Source organism: Gymnogyps californianus, chromosome 17 (assembly GCF_018139145.2).
Source record: "Gymnogyps californianus isolate 813 chromosome 17, ASM1813914v2, whole genome shotgun sequence".
NCBI classification, from domain to species: Eukaryota; Metazoa; Chordata; class Aves; order Accipitriformes; family Cathartidae; genus Gymnogyps; species Gymnogyps californianus.
The window spans coordinates 3,934,399-3,957,668 of record NC_059487.1 but is presented as its reverse complement, the minus strand read 5'-3'; the positions used below and the strand labels follow the sequence as shown (position 1 = coordinate 3,957,668).

Below are 23,270 nucleotides of genomic sequence, written 5' to 3'. Positions count from 1 at the left end.
AAACGTGTGCCTTTTTGACTGTCTGATATAGTTATTAGAACAGACTTTATAAATTATTGTCAGTAGATTTAGAGTCAGAACGAATGCTCTCCACCTATCTGACAGTTAAAATAGGGGCAGTGTCAGAGACATTTCAGACAACTGATTTCTACCAAGCTTTTGCAATGATCTCTATCTCTGTCATTCCTAGCTCCTCAACATTGTGCCCATAGGAATAGGTCCTTTTAAGAACCTAGAGCTCTCCAAGGGGGACATATCCATTGCAAGCAAGTTAAACTTACTGAATCCATTAACATCTTGGCAGCTGGAAGAAAAAGCTTCTTCATTGTGAACAGCACTGAGTTTGGTAGAGGTCTTGTCAGAAGTAGCCACGGGACCCATCTCCCTCTGCGTGCTGGTCTGAGTCTCCTTCTGCTTCTTGGCTAGCTTCCTTTAGGGTATTTTGAAGAGGGGAGAAATCAAGGTCAGTTTTCCCTCATTAAAAACAAAGCAATGAGAAAATATTTTGAAAACCACGATTATCCCACTTGGTCAGACATGCAGGGCATGTGGCAAGCCGCACGAGAGGAAACCCCACAACTTTTTAATATAAGTGTTGTGGAGCACAACAAATATAGCGATACCAGTCTTTGAGTTAGCTGTCCCTCCCGGTAACTTATCTTGCACAAACCTGCATCACCCCAGCAGTAGGAGTGCTACGTCATCCTTGAAGAGGGTGGCATAGGCAAAGCCCCTGGAGCGGGTGTCAGCCGCTCCAGGAAGAGCAGAGGGCACAGGACGAGGGCAGCGATCAGAACGGCTCGCTAGGAGGTAAATGGGACGGCTGCATCCGTCCCACGGGGGCACCTGCTCCGGGGGTTTTCTGTGAGTGCTCCGGGGGGGAGTGCGACCTGACTCTGTGCAACCTGAGAGCTGGAGCAGGAGTTTTGCCCTGGCCCCAAGCAGAGCAATGAGGACAGCTGCCTCTACTGAATTTTGACACACACCCCCAAACCGCACTGAGGATCGACAGTCAGCGAAGGGTGGGGCAATTTAAAGGTTATTTTAGAAATGTCCAAATATGCCTCTGTTCTGGGAATAGGGGTCTTTTCTTATTTTGAGGAGACGTCAAAAACGTTGGCAAAAGCAGAAACGCTGCCTGCTCTGAAAACACTAACAAAGCCAAGAACATAAGAGGCTCCTCTTTTGCAAACACAGCTAATAATAAGAAAATGGAGAGAAGCAGGAAAAGTGAGCTGCTAAGCTTCCATTGACATTTGACTGCCCTGTGCTTCATTCATATCGGAGAGCAAAACTGTTTAAAAATGAATGTGTGACATTCTACAACCCACACCTTGAAAAAATATCACACAAATCCCTAGCACCGGCAAAGAACTTTGCTTACACAACTTCCATAGATAAGAAACTAAAACAAAATAAAAGGGAGAAAAACAGGTTACTGTAAGAAGGAGCTTTAGTTTTCTTTTTTCCTCCAACTAAAAAAAAAATCCTAACAACTAAATCATTTTGCAATGAGGTTTTTCTTCACTAAAATGACATGCTTATGGTAAGTACTACCCATCTTTTAAACTTCATTAGATTCTTAAAAGGATATTCCTTGCAACATATTCCAACAGGCTTTATTTACTCACAGCACATGTCAGAGTGGCATTTACAAGCAAGTTCAAGCACACAGCTGAGCCCCAGCCCTTCGTGAGATGGGCAGCCAAGCCAGTTACACTCATTTGCAAGGAAGGGTCAAAGAGACTAAAACCTTTGCCTATGTCTGTGGGAAATGACTATTTTAAGGCAAGCTGATAATCCAGACCAGGAGAGCACAGATTTATGGAGAAGTGTCCAATGTTTGATGCAAACTTTTGAACAAATATATCTGTTTCATCTGCTCAACCAGTTGAGGTTCAGGCTTTTACAGTTAGTGGTTTCAATTCAAACCCATAGCTATTCAAATCGGGTACATAATTAGTGCATCTTTAGATCTCACAAAATCTCCATGGTATATCCACTTCTGCAGATGAAGATGCAAACAGAGGAACCGTCCTTGAGTGATGAAGCAAAAAGCTGGTGTTTAATGATGTTAAAAGCTTTGCTTCCAGTGTTCAGCAATGTTAGCACAGTCAGATTTATTAACTATGAGCTACAGCCATGGGAGCCCCCTTTTTTTGTGCCGTGGTACCTGAGGTAACAATAGTCTTGAAGTGTATTAACCCTGCTGGGCAGTTATTTTCATCCTTTAGATTTGCTAATCATACATGGCTATGTGAATTCTTTGGCAACAGGAATTAAAATTTCTCAGTGGGAAACACTAATCCAAAATGCCGAAGTCCTTAATAACAAGCACTCTGGACTGCTGGGGTGAGCCATTACAGACGACCACTACTGATGTTTAAAAATGGTGAGTCAAAAAGGGTGACTTCCTTATTAAATCCAGATTAAATTATTTGTGGCAATAATTATCTGTAAGTCCCATTGCCTGGTATCTTTTCAGAGATGCCAACAAGCTACAAAGAGCTGGAACTGGCAAACTCATTTTCTCTTTCAGTGAACGAGCAACAACATTTCTGCATGTGCTAGGCAGGAAAAAATAACCCCAAACCCAAGCCCATTAGTCCCCAAAGGCCTGCTTACAAAAGCCCTATGCGAAGCAGTTCTACCTGGTCCTGTAGAAGACAGAGAGGCCCCTAAAACATTGGCTTGAATGCCTAAAAAGAAAAGGTGACATGAGTTTAAAGTTCTCAATCTAACTCGCACACACAAACCAGGCTGCTCGCAGGTGGACCAGCTAATGCTTACGCATGTTCAGAGAGAAGCCACACAGAAAATTGTTCTGCATTTGAAAACGCTACAATTTTCTTTCAACAGCGTGTTATCAGTTTCCACCTTTCTCCCTCTCTCTTCCAAGAATGTAAAAATTCTTCATCTAAATTTAGAGGGAAAAGGAAGACAGATCTCTTTTGAGGATTTCAGAGCTAAGCTTGCCAGACACATCAAGGGGCTCTCGGTTTCTAAATGTGCCTTTTCTGCCTCCGTTACGTGTCTGGATAGAGTGGCAGCACAGGACTAAGCCTATTTGGTCCTTACCATCATTATAATTCATAGAAAGGATTATAAAATCAAATGACTAGCACTTTCTAGAATGTTAGGGATGTGACTTAAACCCACAGCTAGGTAGAGGTTTATTTCCCAGCATGTCAAAATGCCTTTGGAATTGGAAAAGCATTTATCTGGAAATGCTGTTTCCAAAAATAGGGCACTTCAAGGGATCTCTCTGAATCACTGACAAGCCGCATCAGTGACACGGCTCCCGCTCTCCTTACTGACCAGCTTCCCCTAAACACAACTGCAACACCCAGATGAAACTGCTATCAGTGCATTAGTGTCAATCACGGGCTGGCTGCAGGCTGCCGCCGGCGCGTTCCCAGCACAGTCTGTCACCAGGCACTGAGAAGACACTTTGCGTCTCATGCATTATGCAGCTGAAAAGGGGAAGAAATAAAGGACCGGGCAGATATTTGGAAGAGGAGTCTGATACAATCAACACAGGGTGAAGAGGTTCAAACGTCAAAATGTGAATAAGGCGATATTAATGGCCGTTTTATGTTTAAGTGTATGGAAAACGTGCCAAGAAGAAAACAGGAGTCCATGGATGGGGGTTACTGGGTTGTCCTTTTCAGTTCAAGAGGGCTTGTAAATGAAGAGATGATGTTTACAGACACGATACACACACAGGAGGGATGAAACAGAAAGATGCTCAAAGCAGAATAAAAAAAAATGAAACCAGCTGTATAATCAGGCAGTTGAAGCTAACTCAACTAAAGCAAGGATAACAACTATTGGCAGTGAACTTCAACTAAGTGCGAATTTTGGGGGGAAAAAAAAAAATAAATGGAGATTTGATTCCGCTATTTTTGAAACTTCTGCTCCTATCAGAGACTAGATATAAAATGCTGAAGCACTATATTAAAATTGTGGGAGTTCCAGTTTAACAGTCAAGGAATGCAAACCTAGCATCAAGTGCGAAGCATTTACTGCCATGGGCATTAATCAGAAAGCTCAAGCAACATTTTCAGTTAGCAGTATCTGCAGGATCAGACTCCTGTTTTGCAGACGTCTGGATAAACTTCAGGGATTACATTTTAAACGCAGCTTCAAACTCTTCTCTAACTTTTTATATCAATTTTACATGCATGAATGTTAAATCTGTAACTGCCACTCCTAAAGAGCTCTTATACATGTAACGTTGACAGATTTAATTTTAGATGTTTCACAAGGATGGATTATATACACTATAATGTAGATTTGCATGCACAGGTAATTTAGACATTAGGTATAGATCACATAAGTTAAACATGAAATTTCCTCCTACAGACAAGAATTGCATATTGCCCTCATATTCAATAAGCAATTTAAGAAAGCTACAAAATACAATTCCTTTTAGATATTTGTGCGCAGCAGCCTGCTAGGAGTATATTTATTATTTATGATGAAATCTGCACAAATTTAAGGCAGGCAGCAATCAGCAGTGCAAATACCCAACTAGGAGCACTGGCTAAAGAGCAGTTCTATTGAAAAGGTTCTCTGTCCCCTAAACCTGTAGTAGATCACAAACTCAATTCGAAAGAACAGCTTCATGCTGGTGTAAAAATAAGGGAGGGATTATACATGGCACTATGGTCTGCAAGCCACAGGTAATCCTTTTGCTCTGACCGAGGATCGGTAAAGGCCTCTGCTGCGATACTGCACTTCAAATAAGATGGGTGCCAGAGGGACACATACAAAGGCAGAACAAGAAAGGTACATCTAGAAAACATGACCTACAAGAAAGGCCAAAGGAAATATGGATCTTTAATCTAGAGAAAAGAAAATCAAATAGGGCTGATAGGTCTTCAAATATATGAAAAGACACGACAGGGAAGCTGTTCTCCCTGTCTACGGGGGCTGGGGAAAAAGTAATGAGGCTAAGCTATGTGAAGGGCAGTTCACTTTAAACTTTGGGAAAACTATATGCAGTAGAAGCTGCCCATCTCTCAAGGTAGGGTAGGCAGGGCTGTGAAATCTCGGTCACTAGAGGTCTTTAAACAGAGAGCAAGAGGAATGAAGTTAAAAGCAGCTCAGCCCGCCGGCAGGCTGGCAGGTTGGGTATCTCCTCGCCGAGCTCCCCGGGGCCTGCCGAGAACGGCACTGCATCGCGTGCTCCCTTTGTGCAGACCGCAACCTCAGCAGAGCTGAGAAACACTCTCTGGCCCGAGCACATGGGCAGCTTGCTGCTTCTTACAGCCGCTATAAGGGCAAATCCTCCACTTACAGGCAAGCGCAGAGACAGCTTTACTTGCACTTTTTTAGCGCCTGCCATGGGGAAGCCAAAAGCCCCACAGTATAAGTATAGGCTGGTATAGACAGCCAGCAAACACTGCCCTGCAAAGTTTAGGCTGCAATCACCACACAGACATGTTCTAAATAAAATCTCACTTACTTTCTGGATTTTAATCATTTTTTTTTTAATTGGCTTTCATTAGACTGGCACAACCACTGATTAATGATTCTGTTTTTCCAGCATCTAATAAGAAAACCAGTTTCTTCTTAAAAGTCTGATTTAGCAAGCTGACCTGTGCAGGCAGATCCCACCATCCATGGACATATATGGAGATATTTCTGTATGTACATGGTTATACAGAGGTATGCCTATAAATAAAATAATGTTTTATTTCTTTTCAAATGTCCCACAGACGGTGGAAATAAATTCAGCACAAACTCTGTTATTTCAGAAAATGCAAGTATAAATTTAGCTCAATACCTTTGACAGAACCTCTCCCGTGAAAAGAAACTCCTGGCTGAAACCACCACCACAATTAAAATTGGTATGAAATTACTATGGGAGCTGAAGGGGCTTCCTACACTGCAATCGTGTCCTCAGTACTCTGGCCAGTTCAGGGGAAAAGGAAAACAACATATTAGCCATTGAGTGCCCTTTTCTTATAAATAACATTAAACTGACTGCTTGTAACACGTACATGAATCTATATATTTCCAGAAATACCTCTCTGGTCTGATATCACTCTTGATTAAATTTCATTCTGCAACCATTACCCAGCCCAGGAGAAAGAAACAAAACAAAACAAACCAACCCACATACAGAAAACATTTCCATTCCTTTTCCTGGTGAGGAAATAATAAAGCCTTGATATGGGTTGCTGCAGTTGAAAACACTGTTGCAAAAGAGGTGTCTGTCATTAAATGCAAAACCTCCTTTAAACCAGATGAATTGCTGTCTGTGTTTTACAGCTTCAGCTAGGAAAAGAAACGAAAACTTTCAGATGTGGATGGGTTGCTATCTTACATTGCACATCGTATCTTACAACGCATTAAACTTAAGTGCAATGTGACAGAGCTAGCAATTCTAAACAAACCTTAGACAACATTTGTATTGGTGTAAATACAGAGTAACTCCTCTGAAAAGGTTCATGCATCACCCTGGCGACAGGGAAGCAATGAGTGCACTGGGACAGGAACTCCTAGTTCCGCATCCCTCTCTTCCCATCTCAAAACCAAGTTCTGTCCAAGGATCTCAAATCCTAAGCAACTAACTTTTAATGATGAGTAAACTGAAGTACACAAACTGATGTCAATCCTGCACGGTGACTTAGCAAGTTAGGAATAGAGGCCTCCTGGGTTTGTACTTCCACTTAAAGCGCATTAAAGATCTTTATGGCCTTCTCTTTCAGCCACAATAACATGCCTTCCTATATGTTGTAGAAAGTTTTTAATGAAGTGTTGCTATACAAAAATCCCGTAACTATTTACCCATAACTATGTATGCACAAACTAGCTAAAAGAGCTGCTCCTATAAATGAATATTTTTGACTGGTTTGACCAAAGCTGCAGGTACTCAACCACCTTACAGAATCAGATTTTACAGTCCTGGATTGCAGCGGAACACAAGACAGGCTGAAGGCAGAACTCCAGCCTAGAGATTACCACAACGCTTATGGCCCTTCTCTGTAAAAAACAGTTACTCATGACATAAGTCTCCATGACTTTAATAGACTTATAATTAAGAACTGTTTAGAAGAGTTAGGCTTGGAGATTTTGGTCCCTAACAAGAAGAAATGCCAGTACAGTAGATGACAAAGGGTTGAGAGGAATTATCTGAAAGCAGACGAGAATTACTCTAAGAAGTGCAACTTTGAAGTCCAGAAACTGAAACTAAAAATAAAGTGATGTAGTCCATATGGTCGTATTTAAAGGTCTGCCAGCAGATCTATTTGAGAGCCTGCTTTTCAATACTGGTAACTCAGTCAACTGAATTTTGCTTCAGGACTAAAACATTCATACAAGGTCAAAGCATGGAAACCAATTCTATTTAAAAAATATATATATACACACACATATTGCTGCTCTTATTTTCACAACATTTCAAATAAACTTAAATCAAACCTCTCTGCTCATAAGAGGCTGTAGCAATTTCTGTCAGCTTTGGCTTAGAACACAGTCCTTAGCAATTTAAGATTTTCATCTGCAATCATAATGAAACATCCTATTTCATGTGAAACTTGAAAAATGAAACTCAATAAAACTTCATCATATGATCCTTCATGGATTCTGCTGCTTTCTTCCCTCACTATTGGAACATCCCTCGTACCCTGATGAACGTTCAGGGAAAAAAAAAAAAAACCAAACAGAGCTTGGTTTTACCAGATCAGGGAACAGGCCAAATGTTAATCCGAAACGAAATGCTGACATGCGTAGCCTGATGATGGAAGTATTTATTGTGTGATGACTATTTATGTGTTACTTCTACCACTGTGATGCTCCAGCTAGCAGAGCTCATGCTTGACGCAGTACCTGGGACACCATAAGCAGAGAGCTAAGAATGAGCTCTCTGCAAAAAACGTTGGGTGCAGTACTAGGGAGATACAGTTACATGATTTCTGCATCCTGAGCTCAAATCTCCATCGAGTGCTTCAGTGGGCTGCTATGAATACATAAGCTTGCCTGATGATACCTCTGGCTTTTCTCTCTTGTGGTAGGCTGCATGGTGTACATCTGCCTTATTAAATCTTATTAAAGCACTTGCTTCTGCTACTGCTGAAGCTCATTGCAACCTCAGGCTTGGGTGACCTCCAGAGGTTTGTCTCTTCACTTTTCCCGAGTCACTCTCCTGTTCCCTGAGAAAAAAGTTCTAGTATATTGATCCACAGAAGCCATTACAAGACAGCAAAGAGACCAGTTAATGATACCCTTACTTTCTCTGTAGCAGAGCAATCCTCAGCTGACTGCTTAAAGCAATGTTGTTGTGCAGTTGTAAAAAGGGGTCACATAGGGCTCAGAAGTTGATTCATCTTTTTAAATACACAAATCTTAAAATAAAATAAAGCAGCGAACATTCTCACCACATACTGCCTGCTGGAAGAAGACAAAATTATAATGGAAAACTGGGGACTGAATTTTTCAGGCAACGGTGCTGACTGGTTGTAAGGAAACCAAAACAGCAGAACAGTGCAGAGGGCACTTTTCTGAAGTTCATGAGAAACATGCAGAAGAGGAAAGGTTGTAGCAAGAAATGCAACTAGCTAGTAGCACCTATGCGTTAAAACCGTCCCCTACTTTAGCACTTAGTTAAATTTCTCTTGGAATCTGACTACTTAAGGTCAAATTCCATTCTTGGTGAACCAGTGTGAAGTCTAGAGGAAATGGAGTTACTCTGCATTTACAATTACGTAACTGGGCAAAGTCAAGGTTCATTATGGTGTCTTTAGGCTCCGCACACACTTAGCACGTGGGGAAGGTTCCTCTTTCAATTGTTTTTCTATAGGTCATCAAGAAGCAAAATCACTCCAAGAGGTGGTACACAGGGATCCTCATACTTAGCTCCTTTGCCTTGTTCTTTGGATGTAAATCAACTCATATGGAAAAGAAGTCGACTTCCACTAAAATGGCAGAATATTAATGCACTCATTTTGCCGATCTGCTAAACACCTTTGAGATGTGTCCATAGGACAAAGTCACAACATCAAGACAAAGATGAACTGTAGGAACAGGCAAAGGAGGAGGTTGCCGGGATGGCAGACTAGGAGGTGCTAGCAGAGCAGATGCGGCCCTTTTGACAACTTTGTCGATGTCAGAGCCCTGGAAAGTCTGGCAGGTTGCTGCTTTTGGGGGAAAGGTTTAGGTCAGCGATACGGCTGCTGCTTCTGAGAGACGGAGAGGGGAGACCTGTTTCTCTCAGCAGTAACAGTTGCCTTCTCCATCCCTCCCAACCCTCTGGGGGCAGCAAAGGCATCCAACTCAATTCTCCAGGACTCTTTCCTCCGATCATTGATCCGGTCCTCTCCTCCTCCTGATCCTCAGACAACTATTATCATGGCAGAAACAGCTTGGCCCTGATTACTTTCCAGCCCCTCAATCTTTAGACAACAGATGGCTCTGGAAGTACTGATGTGTGAAGCATTTTCAGGCGCCTTAACAACTGCCTTAATTATGCAGCATTGTCATTAGGACTGGACAGGTGATTTAGATCTGAATATCTGAACCACTTCAGCATCCAACGGTCTAAACTGACACTCAGAACCTGGCAACTCCAGGAACAGGGATGTTTGCTGAGATAACGCCGAGTCCTAGTTGTCAGAAACCTGACATTTTTAGAAAGCTTATATCCATGGCTGAGAAATTCCCAGCAATAACTTTCAGGCGTGAATTTCCCTGCAGTCTGGCTAAATACCATGGACAACTAAAAAAGGTGCTGTTGGGACACTCTGTATTTGTCCATTAGCATTTGAAGAACTACAAACCATAACTGACATATCTGTGGACATTTATGTGTTTGCAGGCACAGTTATAGGTGCAATGGAAAAACAGGGAAAATGTAACAGTGTGAAACTGAGAAAATAAAACACAAGCTGCTGGAAAAGACAAGGATAAATGGAATGGTAAAAAAAAAAAAAAGTGGTAAAAGAATACAACAAAGCACAAAATTACCACAGGGTGAGCACGCTCAAGAAACGTCATCCCCAGCCAAGTACTTACAAGTAATAGGAGTAGGAATATGCATTTCTTCTAAATATCGACGGCCAGTCAGATGAACAAAATATCCAAAAGGAGAAAAAAAGACAAACACATAATTAGATTTATATGAACTCTAGGATTTTTTTCAATATATAAAGTATTTGTGCTGCCTCTTGTGCTATTCTCCTACACTTTTTTCAGAAGCTATATGTCAGTGAGGAATGGATACCGAACTGGAGACAGGAAACACAGGTTGTGTTTCCACTTCTGCTACTCCCTTGTGTCACCATGAATAAATCCCCTCACCTCTTTCTTCCTTAATTTTGCCATGTCAGTAACACAGGTAATGAGACTTACCTTTGCCTGTGAAGTGCTTTGAGATTTTTGGAATGGAAAGACATATATAAGAGCTATTAATATAAATAACAATAAATAGGAAAGTAACAATGTAAGACCACCACAATTTTGGAATATTTAGACAATGAGTGAATTGTGTAATGATAAATCAAGCTTCATCAAACGCTAAAATGCAAATAGTTCATTAACAATTCAAGCATCACTATATATTTATAGATGATCACTGGGGGTATGCATTAGCTTTCTGTGTCACTGTGATTAAGCATCTTCTATCAGTTTTTCAGCAATACACTTCAGAACATTTTGATATGTTTTTTGAAGAGCGCCACAAAACGAGCCTTGGCAATCAGTTATAACTTAAGAGGTGATGTCTTCCCTTTTATAACTGGAAAAGGGCTTCTCTGAAAAGGCTGTTTCACAACAGATCTAGCACATGTTACTACAGATTTACAGCAAGGCACAAGGGAGCCTCGAAAGCAGCAGCTATGGTCAAGACAGGGAAAACCAACGAAACACAAACTTCAACCTACTGCACAACTTTAAAATCCTATCCTTGAAGACACTACAAATACTAGGAAGCGCTTTGAAGTATAAATGCAGGGTTCGAGCGTTCACTTTTATGGCTGCTCTGAACACAACTTTCATAAGCACACATGGAAACCAGATTCAGCGCAGTTACTCTCTGTGCACCATCGCCCTCTTTGCTATGCGCACACTGGGTAAAGGACGGTGACTTACAGACGTTCAAGAGGATTACTCTGAAATGATGTGTTTTGCCTGGTGGTGGCCCTTGCTGTAAACCTGAAATTGCGGGCAGATTCCCAGTATATGCCAAGTTATTTGAATGACACTGATTCCAAAGTACACCTGAATGTATTTTTAACATAATGCTATTATCTCCTGAAACCCTGAAATTCTACATGCCATAGCAATGCACCAGTTAAGGTGCAGCGATTGCCACAGAGCTTCACTGTGAAATTCCAAGTTCCTCTGAACCTCTAAAGAAGGGGAAAAATCACCAGGATGCGGAAAATGAGAGCCCACACAGCTGAACCCCCTACATCCCCCAAATGATTCCGTTAACCCAACCCCTCCGACAGGCCAGCGTCAGGCTTCAACACAGCACCATCAACTGTAATTATTCCGTTGAACATCTTGCTGTACTTTCTGCTTTCCTCATATCTTGGCCAGCAGGCATATGTGATCACACAAGACTCTTAGTTCTCATTAAAAAGCTGCGTATCCCTCAAGGTTGCAGAGGAAAGCTCAGAAAGATTTATTCCACAAGGATAGAAAATAAAGGAAGACAAACAAAAGGAGGATTATATTTTGGAATTGGACAGGCCATTTTGGCTCAAATTCTCCCAAAATATGGAACCTAAAATAAGGACTCCCTAAGGAATATTTCAAAACTAACTGTCGAAATTGGTCAGAGTTATGGATCACTGAAAATATGACCTGATCCTAGAATGTATCACACACCCTGAAAACCCTGCCTGTCATCCACCTTAAATATGGACACAGAAGGGACCCGGGTCACTGAATGTGCAAATATCCCTTTGTTAATTCTATCTTATAGCTTGGGTATGTTCTGCTCGAGCGGCTTTTGGGTTTTATTTAATTAATTTAAGGTAACAACCTAAATCCTAATCCAGGATAAGGAGCTGAATTTTCACAGAAGGAACTAATCCTAGACCCTACATATCCCCAAATCTCCTTTTTTGCTACCAACAGCAGTTTAAAGAACTTATTTACAGTGCACCCATGACAGGCTGTCTGATCCTATTTATTCAGTCTTATACTTAAAGGGGTCAGTAGAGGCTTTGTCCGCTCAAACGCAAAAGCCTGAGAAGTGTCACATTCTTCACTCCAGGGAAACGCAAGTCACGATGACACCGGAGTTAAAACTGTCCAGATGAAATCAGAACTGACCAAAATCTAATCCTTTGGGGGGGCACAGTCAAAGGGTATTTTCTCCAGAAAGGAAGTTTACTAATGTCTTGTTTTTCTTGTTTCAGCTTGTTTTTACTAACTGGTCCTGTATTCTCTATTACACAAAAATATTTAACTAATATTAAGGCCAAACAAACAAGCTCCTTAGAGAATTAGCAATGTTTTGATACAATAAAAATGAGGTATGTCAAGGTATGTACCTATTAATGAAAGAAAGCGGTACTGCCTCACGTGGGCAAATGCACCCATGTGGGCACTGATCACCGCCTGTAAATTAACAGGCTAAATTACGTTGCAGCAATTTGTGTGTCCACATACATATGATGATACTAGAGCTGCAAACATGTAACTCACGTAGCTAGTGGGTTCCCAAAACCAAAAAAACAAATTTTGTTAACAGTTTTCATTTTAGATACTGTAAGACAGTCATAGTTAAAACAGAAATTTATATATACACACACACAACTTTTACATAGTTATACAGAAACTTTAGCAGACTTTAGGCGACCCCGGGGTTCAACTAAACCTTTTAAATAACAAAGTCAAACCCAAATTTTCCACTGCATAAACATTCTGGCTGGCTTAATTTAGCTTCACATATCTGACTAAACCCTATAAAACATTGGCAGCCCCCAGAAAGTCGCTGGAGTTTTTGCAATAGTCTATTGAAACTATGAGCAACTGGGTAACACTTGCTCATGCCTTGTATATGAAAGGTTCAAGAAAGTATTTTGATTTAGTGCATCTCACAGACAAAAAGCAGCTTCTGATGATCTGCCTAATCCTAATCTCAAACCAGTGCCTGCCTTCCCTTAGTGTTTCCGTCTCTTCTAATCTCTCTCCTTCCTTTGCTCTTTGCACTGGTTAACAAAATGCTTCATTCAGGAAATCCACTACTGTGCCTATTACCAATGAACTATGATGCACTGGACCATGAACAAATGTCACTGTGATATTTTCCAGCTCCATTTGAAGAAAATGCCTGAAGTTTGTCTAATTAAATTATTTTTCTGCATTGTTGCCTTGCAAGACTACACTGTCTTGTACACTGAGGCATTAGCCTTAGTGAACTGAAAAGGGGAACTCTTTTTAAAGTAAGGTTAATGCAAAAATCGAATGCAAGAGCTTAAGCTCCTAACATTTCTGTTTGTAAAACAGAAAGAGAACTTTGTTGTTAAACTGTTCTCTCAGACAAGTGCGAGCTTTCAGCTCCTCCAGAAATTCAAATCAATCTGTGCTCCAAAGCGGCCTTTTCTTTTATAAAAACTGGTCCCAATCCGCATTAGTTTACAAATGAAATGAGCCTGACAGGCTTAAGTTCATCTTCAGGGAACACTTGTCCATATGCAGCTCCGAGTCTCAACTGGACGTGACTGGTGGTGCCCATTCAAGGGAGACCCAGAACCGATGCAATCAGCAGGTTTGTCAGCAGTGCTGGAGGTGTGCTACACAGACCTAGAGAGAGCAAGCCTCCAAAACCTCTTTCTGCACTGTTATAGCTTCTAAATGGGAAAAGATTTTAAAGTCGATGAGCCAGTTTATTTCTTATAATAGTGTGTATTCCAGGGGGTAACATTGCAAATGACAGCAAACAGGGAAAGAGAGATACAGACTGCAGTGATTTTGCCTGTTTGCACTGGGGCGGGAGACGACACAGAGGAAAACGTAGTTTTCCAGCTCTAGAAAGAAAAAGGGGAGAATTGATGTTTCTAATATTCCCATTCACCTCCTTTCTAATTTTAATTTTGAAGAAAGATGCCCAGGTTAACAGAGCCTATGGCAAAGCCCGATTCAGCAAAGTTCTGTCCATGGGACTTCACACCCAAATTCACTGAACATTGCTGCTTTTGGGACCAGGCTAGTTCCTCAGAAGAACATGAGCACTGTGTTAGGGGCCAGCTCAGGTCAGCACCAGCTCAGGAATTTTTATATCAAGCAAATGGGTCCTCAGTCACCAGCCTCTAGAACTTGCTCTGCATTACAAGTATTTTTGATTCTGGGTTTGTCTGTGTTTCTCTATGAGATATCAACTTATATTGGAGCAGTCATGACAGCCAAAACATCAGAAGAATCAAATGTTGGAAAAAGCTGGATCTTGATAGATCTCCCCTTCATTTACTTACCTGAGTTAAAAATCCATCAGGAAAAAAAAAAAATTAAGCTAAAATCCATTGATTTTATATACCTGCTAACTAAACAATAACACAGCCTCTAAGTTTCCTCCTGACCTCTAGTAAAAGCTGGTTATATTATGCAGAAAATATGTAGAGTCCATTTAAAAACAAACAAAAGCAAAAAAAAAAGGTAATCTGATAATCTAAATAAACTGTAAATTTGTAGTTTTTCTTTGAAAGATTCCTACATATTGGTAACTCGGCCTTTTGCTGGTTTTCCAGTTTCCAGTGGAAGACAGAAGATTAAGCCAAGATGCTGAATCATCGATATGTATCAAGACATCTCTACATCTATGCATTCATCAGAATGGGAACAATGAAGACTTCTTCCATAGCGTTTGGAGAAAAAAATTACTTGCCCATAATTCTACCTCTGTGAAATTTCCTAACTGTTTTCAAATTTATACAAAAAATACATTGGCAGCAATCACAGTGTTTAACAACAAGAGTCCCACATTTACATTTTGAAAGATGTGGTAGACTGTTTGGGAATACAAGTTTGATGTGAAATCTGAAAATAGGGAAAAATGGCCTTTGGTGAACAAAGCAGTGAGATATTCTACCACACATATAACTGACTGAAAATAAAAACAGTAATTATGGAGATCTATGGAAGTTCTGACCTACGGCATGCAGACAGGGGGTCAGCATTGTTTGTGAAAATCCTGAAAATGAACCTATGGTCTACTGCAATGAAGATTTGACTTTTGAATTTCCTTTTTGATCAGAATCTATTGAAAACATCTCTCACACAGGAACAACCATCATGCATTTTACTGTCTTCCTTCATTGCCACTGAAGTATTTGTAAGTGTACATACACTGATAAACTGGCTAATCATCCAAATACCTCCCATTTTGTACTTTTAACTCCATATTTGAGAAAATACAGAGATTACAAATACTACCTCCTTAATATTTAAGTATATTGCCTCATAAGAGTAGCCTTACCTCTCTGACTTAGCTGTTGGCAGGCTACACCACAGAAAAACTGTCCTCAAGTAAGGAATTCCTGGTCATCATGAAAAATCATTGTTTATTTTCTGCCCAGTAATATACACGATTTATAGTAACAACATATTATGGGACAGAAATGCTATCAACTTTTAATAGCTTGTGAAATACACCAGGATGTTCAGATGTGGCATTGCTCTGATAGCTTTCCTAATAAGTTTTATCTTTCAAGCTGAAAATAAAAGCTTTTCTTAAAGAGCTTTTAGGAAGGTAACAGGAATGGATGAGGGCTGGGCATTAACCAAACCAGAAACCCAGCTCAATTTTTACTGAAACCCTTTTTCTGTTTTTCATTGGAGGCATCTGATTTTTGTTCTGCTTATGAACTGAAAAGCTCCCAGGGGACTGGAATCAGCGACATCTATACTGTTTGGGCTTAACATTGAACAAAAGTGCAGTAGATGTGACTACAAAACACATACACATTTGTCCACAAAATCTGAAATTTTTACACACAATAAAAATTGGATGAAAAAATCTAGATTGCCCACACCTTCAGTTAATTCAACAGGAATTCACAGTAGTCAGTACATATGCGATCAGTTTTGTAGAATTACATCATTTGGAAAGGCTACTCAAAAGACATCTAGTCTAGCTTAAACCAGTTTCACTTGCAGCAAGTCCCTCAGGGCCTTGTCCAAGTCAAGTTTTTAATTTCTCCAAGGATGGAGATTCTCCACCTCCAAACCATCTTGGTAACCCTCCTCTGGACTTGCTCTAATGTATCAGTGCCTTTCTTGTACTGAGGATCCCCAAACTGGACACAGTATGCCCAGAGCAATCTCACCGATGGCAAACAGAAGGGAATAATCACTTGCCTCAACCTGCTGGCTATACTCTTGCTAACACCGCCCAGGATGCAGTTGACCTTCTTTGCTGCAAAGGCACGTTGCTGACTCGTGTTCGACTTGTCCACCAAGACCTCCAGATCCTTTTCTGCAAACCTGCCTGTACTGTTGCATGGGGTTACTCCATCCCAGATGCAGGACTTTGCCTTCGCTAAACTTCATGAGGTTCCCACCAGCCCATTTCTCCAGCCTCTCAAGGTCTTTCTGAATAGCAGCCCTGCATTCCAGCATCTGTAGCACAGAGTTATTCCATTTGCATATGTGCTCTGAATTAAGATAGAGATCATATCTAGATTTAACTGCTGTTCTTATTTTCGGGAAATGAGTGACTGTTTGTCATAGACATAAGAGATCTCAAAGGAACAGAGCTTTGGTTTGAAAAGCTGCACTCTCTGCAACAGACCAAGTAAAACCATCAAGGCTCTCCCATGTAACGCTACCTGTACCCTAGACAAGGGGCTGCCAGGCTACCTAGGCTCTTGTTTTATTTAGAATCAAATTACTGTTGAAAAGTAGGCTTCACTTCAGGAATAGGACTGGTAAAAAAAAATATACAAAATACATCCTTTTCTCAAGAAAACCTCTTGCCTAAGTGGTTTTCTGAATCAATATATTACACTGTAAACGTGGAGCTCGTCAAATAGTAGCAACTACAATAATCTACTTCAAAGTGTAAGTGCAAACGGTCCAAAGAAAATCACGCAAAATGAACTGTTTGAACAAATTTCATTACCATACATGATTTTTCCAAGTTTCGTTCCCCTGTAAATTAAAGCTAACTCTTGGAAAGATTCTAACCCTCAGCAAGATGTAATATTCCAGATGAACACTGGTTGCAAAGAAATTGCTGTGTGAAAATAAGTCTCGTCAAGACTCACTTGGGAACAAGACCCTTGATCACATTATTTCAAGACATTGTTTTTCTTGACTGTTAAGAAAGAATTCTTGTCTTCTATTAGAAGCACAACCACTGTTGTGCTACCTGCACAGGCTCACATGCCCACTTCCATTGCCTCATTATTGCTTTGTATTTCTCCATGCTTTTTCATGAGCTATCCCTTCTCATTAATTATCAGTTAATTATCATTAACTCTTTGCAGTAACAACTATTCTTTTGTTGCTCATATAGTATCTGCCGGAACAGGCTTTTCTTCTGGGACTACAACTTCTTAGTGGCAGCGTTACATAAATAGGTATGAAATGCTGCCCTCTGTAACACAAATGGAATGTTTTATCTCTACCAAATTTATTCTTCTTTTTGAAGTAACAACACTCTAGCCAGAAGGTCCAAGATGGAAGCAAAGCAGAAACTTACCTTCTCTTGATAGTAAGCATTGCTCCCAAGAGGATAATAACAAACATCAGAAGACCAGCTATAACTCCGGCCATTTTCACTGTGCTGTCAACTTGTTTTTCTGGTTCCACTGCATTGGAATTCTGGGTGGAAGCTCCTTAAAAGATGGAGGGAGAGGAAGGAGAAGATAAAAAGAGAATTTGTGGAAAAATTGTGCAATGATCCACTTTACTAATTTGAAAGCCTAACAACATATTTGCAATCAAATTGCAACAGACGATTGTCCATCTAACCAAATCTGCCTTTAATAAGGGCTAATGACAGATAATTCAGAGCAGTAATAGGGTGTAAAATCCCAGTGTAACACAACTGACTTTAATATTTTACCATAGTATACTGTAATGGGGAATTACTCTCCTGAAGCACTCAGCATACACCCAGAAGCAGGACAATTAATAGCACTTATAATTTTCATCTCAAATAGCTTAAGTGGAGGTCCAATCCTTACCCATCAAAATCACGAACGTAAAAGTTTGCAGTAACATATCCCATAATACTACTTGCAGAAACTTTTTTCTTCTAAAATCAGAATGCATTTGTATTTCTCACTATACTGGAGGCCTGGCTTTTGTAAACATACAGTTACAATTACGCATGTAACAAGCATTAACCCAACGCACAGAGCACCCTCCACATCATCTAATGTATTCCACGCATGAGTTGTTCTCCAGCCCAGGCAGGACAACATAATTCCTATTTGAAATTTTTGTTTTTTGAGAGTAAAGCCTACACACCTAAAAATAAAACATATTTAGGAATATTATTTGCACAGCGTTTCTTCCTTTACTTCCTTGTCACGATCTGACTTTAAGGGTCTTTTGCCCCTGCAATAACTGAGGACCTTGCAGAATGCTACCTTCTCCCCTATTGCTGGGACTACTTGTATAGCGCTTATTACAGACCTTAGCTCTGCTGACTTCACTACTTGCTGCACAGAATTTTTCCAGATACAGCTTAAACCACTGAACTTGATGTAGAAAGCCCCACAAGATTTGACTCGTGGCTACTCTAAAGACTAAATAACCCTAACTTTATTATATTCCTGATATATTTAACTACTCTTAAAAATACCACCATTGCATTTGATGGAAGTTAAATGAATTCATGTTACATGAGATCACAATCTTATTTTGGGCTTCACCTCTGCTGTTGGAGTCAGCCAAATCTTCCTCTACAGCTTAAACAGTAGGAAAAGGGAATCACAGGTGAAAACAGAGTGCTGTCATCAGAAGACCACAATGTTTTGCTCTTTTAACAACTCTGTGTTGCTGACCTTCAGGAAAAGCTGAATCACTTCTGTTCATGAAGTCAGTTGCTTGGGGAGATCGTATTCAATCAAGTCCGTATGTTGGTGAAACAGTAGAAAACCTCACTGGGTTATTCTTTTGCCGATTTGCCACACGTTAAACTGCATACGCTTTAAAAGATCTCTGTCTGCGAGGATGAGTCCCAATGGTTAACATGACCAAATCATATAACTGAATATAGGGCCTTCTGATATGTTCTGAATAGGCCCTTAGCTGATGGACTTCCAGGGATGAGGAACTGATCTCGAATAAAGTGTTATATTCTCCTCTCATCATATCTTGAAGAGTACATACAGAACAATGACACAATAAATGCAAAACAAGAAAGCTCACCACATGTAGTGATAAAAGTATGATTTCACTTTTCCTACAGCTAAGCTGTTAATCTAGTTTGCCACAGCAAAGCACAATATTTACCAAGCAAAAATGCTGGCTGTTTGAAGCACGCATGTAATTTTCAGCTTTTTGTCCCTGACAACTCTACTGCTCTGCTGCGTCCACCAATTTTCCCATTCAGTTAAGAGTTCACTGGTAACTTCTGTGCTCACATGTCTGAAATGCATTAATGGGACTCCTGAGCGTGAAAATAGAATAACCTATCAGTTGCATATTACCATCTTTATTTGACAACATCTCTAACAATCTTGGAGCAAATCTGTCCAAGAGTTGAGCTATATACCATCATAGAGGCAATCCCGACACTATCATACAACAAAGTAAATGATAAAGGTACAATTTTTCCCTGAAAATGGCTAAAACTATTTGTTTGAAGTGAAACTCAGAAGTACTCCAAATTATCCTTCACCTGAGTTGCAGTTACTCCTATGACCCTAAATAATAGGTGTTGGAGAATGGTTTTCTACCACAAACAGCACAGTCAGACCCCTGTCATTTTTGTACCACTGAATACCCTCATGAATTGTGAGCCACATTAAAAAAAAAAAAAAAAAGAATGTGCTGTCAACTCCATCCTCTAATCCACTAGATCGGTTTGATTTTGCCAGGCTGTTGCTTGTTACTACAGGCAATGTGTGGTCAGTGTATTTTTATTTGATATTTCTCATCCCATTGTAGACTACTGCAGTTCTAGAAAGAGAATAAAGGCTTATTATCCATCCTGACACCTACACGCTGTGGTGACTGATTCACTAGAATCTTCTATGTAACTCTATCTATCTTGGCAAAGGCCAACAACTCCTTTAGGCTACTAGTCCAACCATTTCTAAGTTGTCTCAGCTAATAGCGCCTAGGAATTGATAACATGACAGTGTCAGTAAATTCCCGGGTCTTGGATTCTTAAAGCTTTGCAAGGAAACATTACTGCAGAAGTCCACTGTTTTCCTGCCATTCTGGTGTATTTTCCTTGTGGATGCCTTAATCTACTATGGTTGCTTGTACTCCCACCCGCCCCACCACCAGCTGTAGGTAAGAACATTTCTATTCTGGCAGGAGGAGGTCTGTGAGCTGTTACTGTACTTGGAGAAGACGACTTCTGCTGCTCCTGACAGTAATGCTTTTTTAGAATTCAGTTTTGCTTCTCTCCTTTATAGACACGCAGGCAGATCCGAAATCCTCTGAGCACAGAAGCCCATTAAAACTGCTCAGTTGGCCATTTCATACAAATGTCTTTAAATACACTTGGAAAGCTCTGCACTACTGTACTTGAAGGGCCACCCTTTTCCTCCTGAAAAACAATGTTTATATACTGCTGACATTAAAACAGAAAGAAAAGAAACTATAACCATATTTTCTAGTGGTTACTTCCACCACATTTCCTGGAATAAATTGTTCCTCATAACTGAAGCTGGATACTGGAATAACAGGATATAGAACAGGTCACCACTGTTATTACTGTGTGTATTTCAGCGGCACCCAGAGCCCCCACTAAGGCCAGGACCCCATTACACTGTACTAACATGAAGTAGGACAATTTTCTGTCCTAAGCTTACTTTCTTAATAAGGAAGGCAAATGGTAGAAGACAGTGCCAGAGAAGCGAAGACTGTAGGTCCCTTGACTCCCTATCTGTGCATTATCTACCAGACCAGGCTACTACTTTCACAGCTACGCATTTACGTACTGTATAAAATGCACTGTCCCAGAAGCCTGACCAGTGGCACGAATCCGACTTTCAAACAAGCATCAGCATTCACCCAGCACTCCATTTTACATTCATAGCTATTTCAAGATTTTAATCCTTTCCTACCAACCTAATTTACTTTGTTTCTTCAATCCCTTTCAAAATTCCCAGAGATCCAGCATCTCGCGGCAAGACAGAACACGTTACAAGCAGCACATTCATGGGAGACACTGTTCTGGTGACGCTGCAGAGATGCAAAGAGAGCAGAGCAGGGGGAAACGGATTATCTCCCAGAGTCATCTACCTCATCAGCCTAAGAGAAGTCAGGTTTATGGATCATCAAGCACTGATGGTTTCATCAAGGTTTTGATTAAGGTCTAATCCAGCTATCCAGCTGTGGATTCATAGATACCTAAATCCCAGACTAGTTCAGCAAGGTGCAGCTACTGGAAGCATGGTTTCATATTGTGTCAGCTCCTTGCGGCTTTCAACCTTTTAAATTCCCCCTTGCTTCAGATCATGGCTAAAGCTGGCCCTGCAGTGGCTGATAACTTAAGGACAAGAATTTTGAAATTCAAAATTAATTTCAGTATAGATGGCTGCCATTTGTATTCCAGAGTTAAATCTTTCAGAACATTTCTTCAGCTGAAAGTGTTTCTGTCCACAAGGAAAAAGAGATGACGTGTTTAGCTACTTTGAGCTGGCAGATGGTTTGCAAGTGATTCCAACAGCCTAAACTCAAGTTTTTGCCAGTCGTAACTAAAAAGGAGAACCTTCTCAAAATGCTAAGAAAGTGAAAAATCATCCACTTACCAGCCAGTGTTCATACATAGCACTATATACTCCTAGAGCGATATTCATATGTACTTTCAATCCTCTTAATGCTCATGCAAGTTAAGTAATAAATTATGTTATTTACTTTATAGATCTGGCAAGATTAAGGATATGCCTTTGACATCACAGGCACCCAACAGCAGAGCTGAGGACTGACATTTCTAGACTGACATCCTGTGACAATTCCATCCGACCACGCAACCTCTCAGATGCAGACGTTGGGGATGGGAGGGACGGAGGGAGAAACAGCAACGGCAGCTAAGTGAAAGATACCATGGCAATCTTTCACCCAGCAATTTATGCACAGATATATTATTTGAAAACAATAAGCCACCAGATATAAAGTGACCTTCTCTGTGGAGGTGGCACACTGAAGAACATCCAGGAAAAAATGATTATTGAGTGCATGTAGCTAAGCAGGACTGATAATACAAGTTTCTTCTGGAAAACCTATTTTACAAGCTGTAATTTGAAACGTTCTTTATTTAAAGCAGCAATTACAATATTGCATTAAAAAAATGTAACTGACAGGAAAAAGAATTCAAAAGAGCCACAGGCAGGAGAAAAAGACGGGTATTTATGCGAGATTTCCAACTGGCGAGGCATAAAGAACAAAGTCCTGTGATGGAAGTGGTACCACAATCATCAGTAGCTGTGTCACTGCACAGGAGAGAGAAGCATCCAATACCACAACAGGAGGAGAAGAGAAAGCAAACAAAATGGCTCTAAGGACAGCCGGGTCGAATACCCGGGGGCAAGAAAAAGGCAGCACCAGTGTAAATGAGGGAGGGACAAAATGAGAGAAGCAACACAAGTAAGGGGAGGTTCAGCCACGGCCAGATGACAGGAAAGACCCAGAAAGGGGAGAAGTCAGTCTGGCAAAGACTGGGTTTGGTTGCAAATTTGTAACACCTAAGAATACGACTTCTTCAGATAGAAAGTCACTCTTGAAACAAAAACCAATCAGAAAAATTACTTCAAAGCATTATTTAACCCAGAAAAATTAATGAAAAATAATGGGTTCAAAGTCATTATGAGTTAAAATGAGCTGCTCAGAGTAATTTCTTTGTAGCACATAATGGCCAGGCAGCACGCTGAATGTAAAATTTCCTAATAGACCTAGAGACTTACTTTCAAAAGACAGCTATTCTCAAATCACTTGTAAACATGATTTTTCTTTTTTTTAATGGTGCTTTCTATGCGAGTGGCCTACAAATGATTAAAGCATCTCTGCATGTAGAAATGTTTTCCTTTATGTTTTCCGATCCTGATTATATCTATATGTCTGAAACATAGTCTCCAATACGCAAACACAAGGGCAGACAGGTACCTCTAAGAATGACAACGTTGAGA

The 23,270-nt window shown here is 40.5% G+C and overlaps 1 protein-coding gene across 1 annotated transcript in view; it reads right to left on the bottom strand.

Annotated features, from left to right (window-relative positions):
• PTPRT (protein tyrosine phosphatase receptor type T) overlaps nt 1-23,270 on the bottom strand; it is a 462,241-nt gene that overhangs the window by 53,404 nt on the left and 385,567 nt on the right. The window contains 4 exon segments of the mRNA XM_050907140.1: nt 282-430; nt 2,652-2,699; nt 10,021-10,050; nt 17,660-17,795. Coding sequence (XP_050763097.1) covers nt 282-430; nt 2,652-2,699; nt 10,021-10,050; nt 17,660-17,795 — 363 coding nt within the window.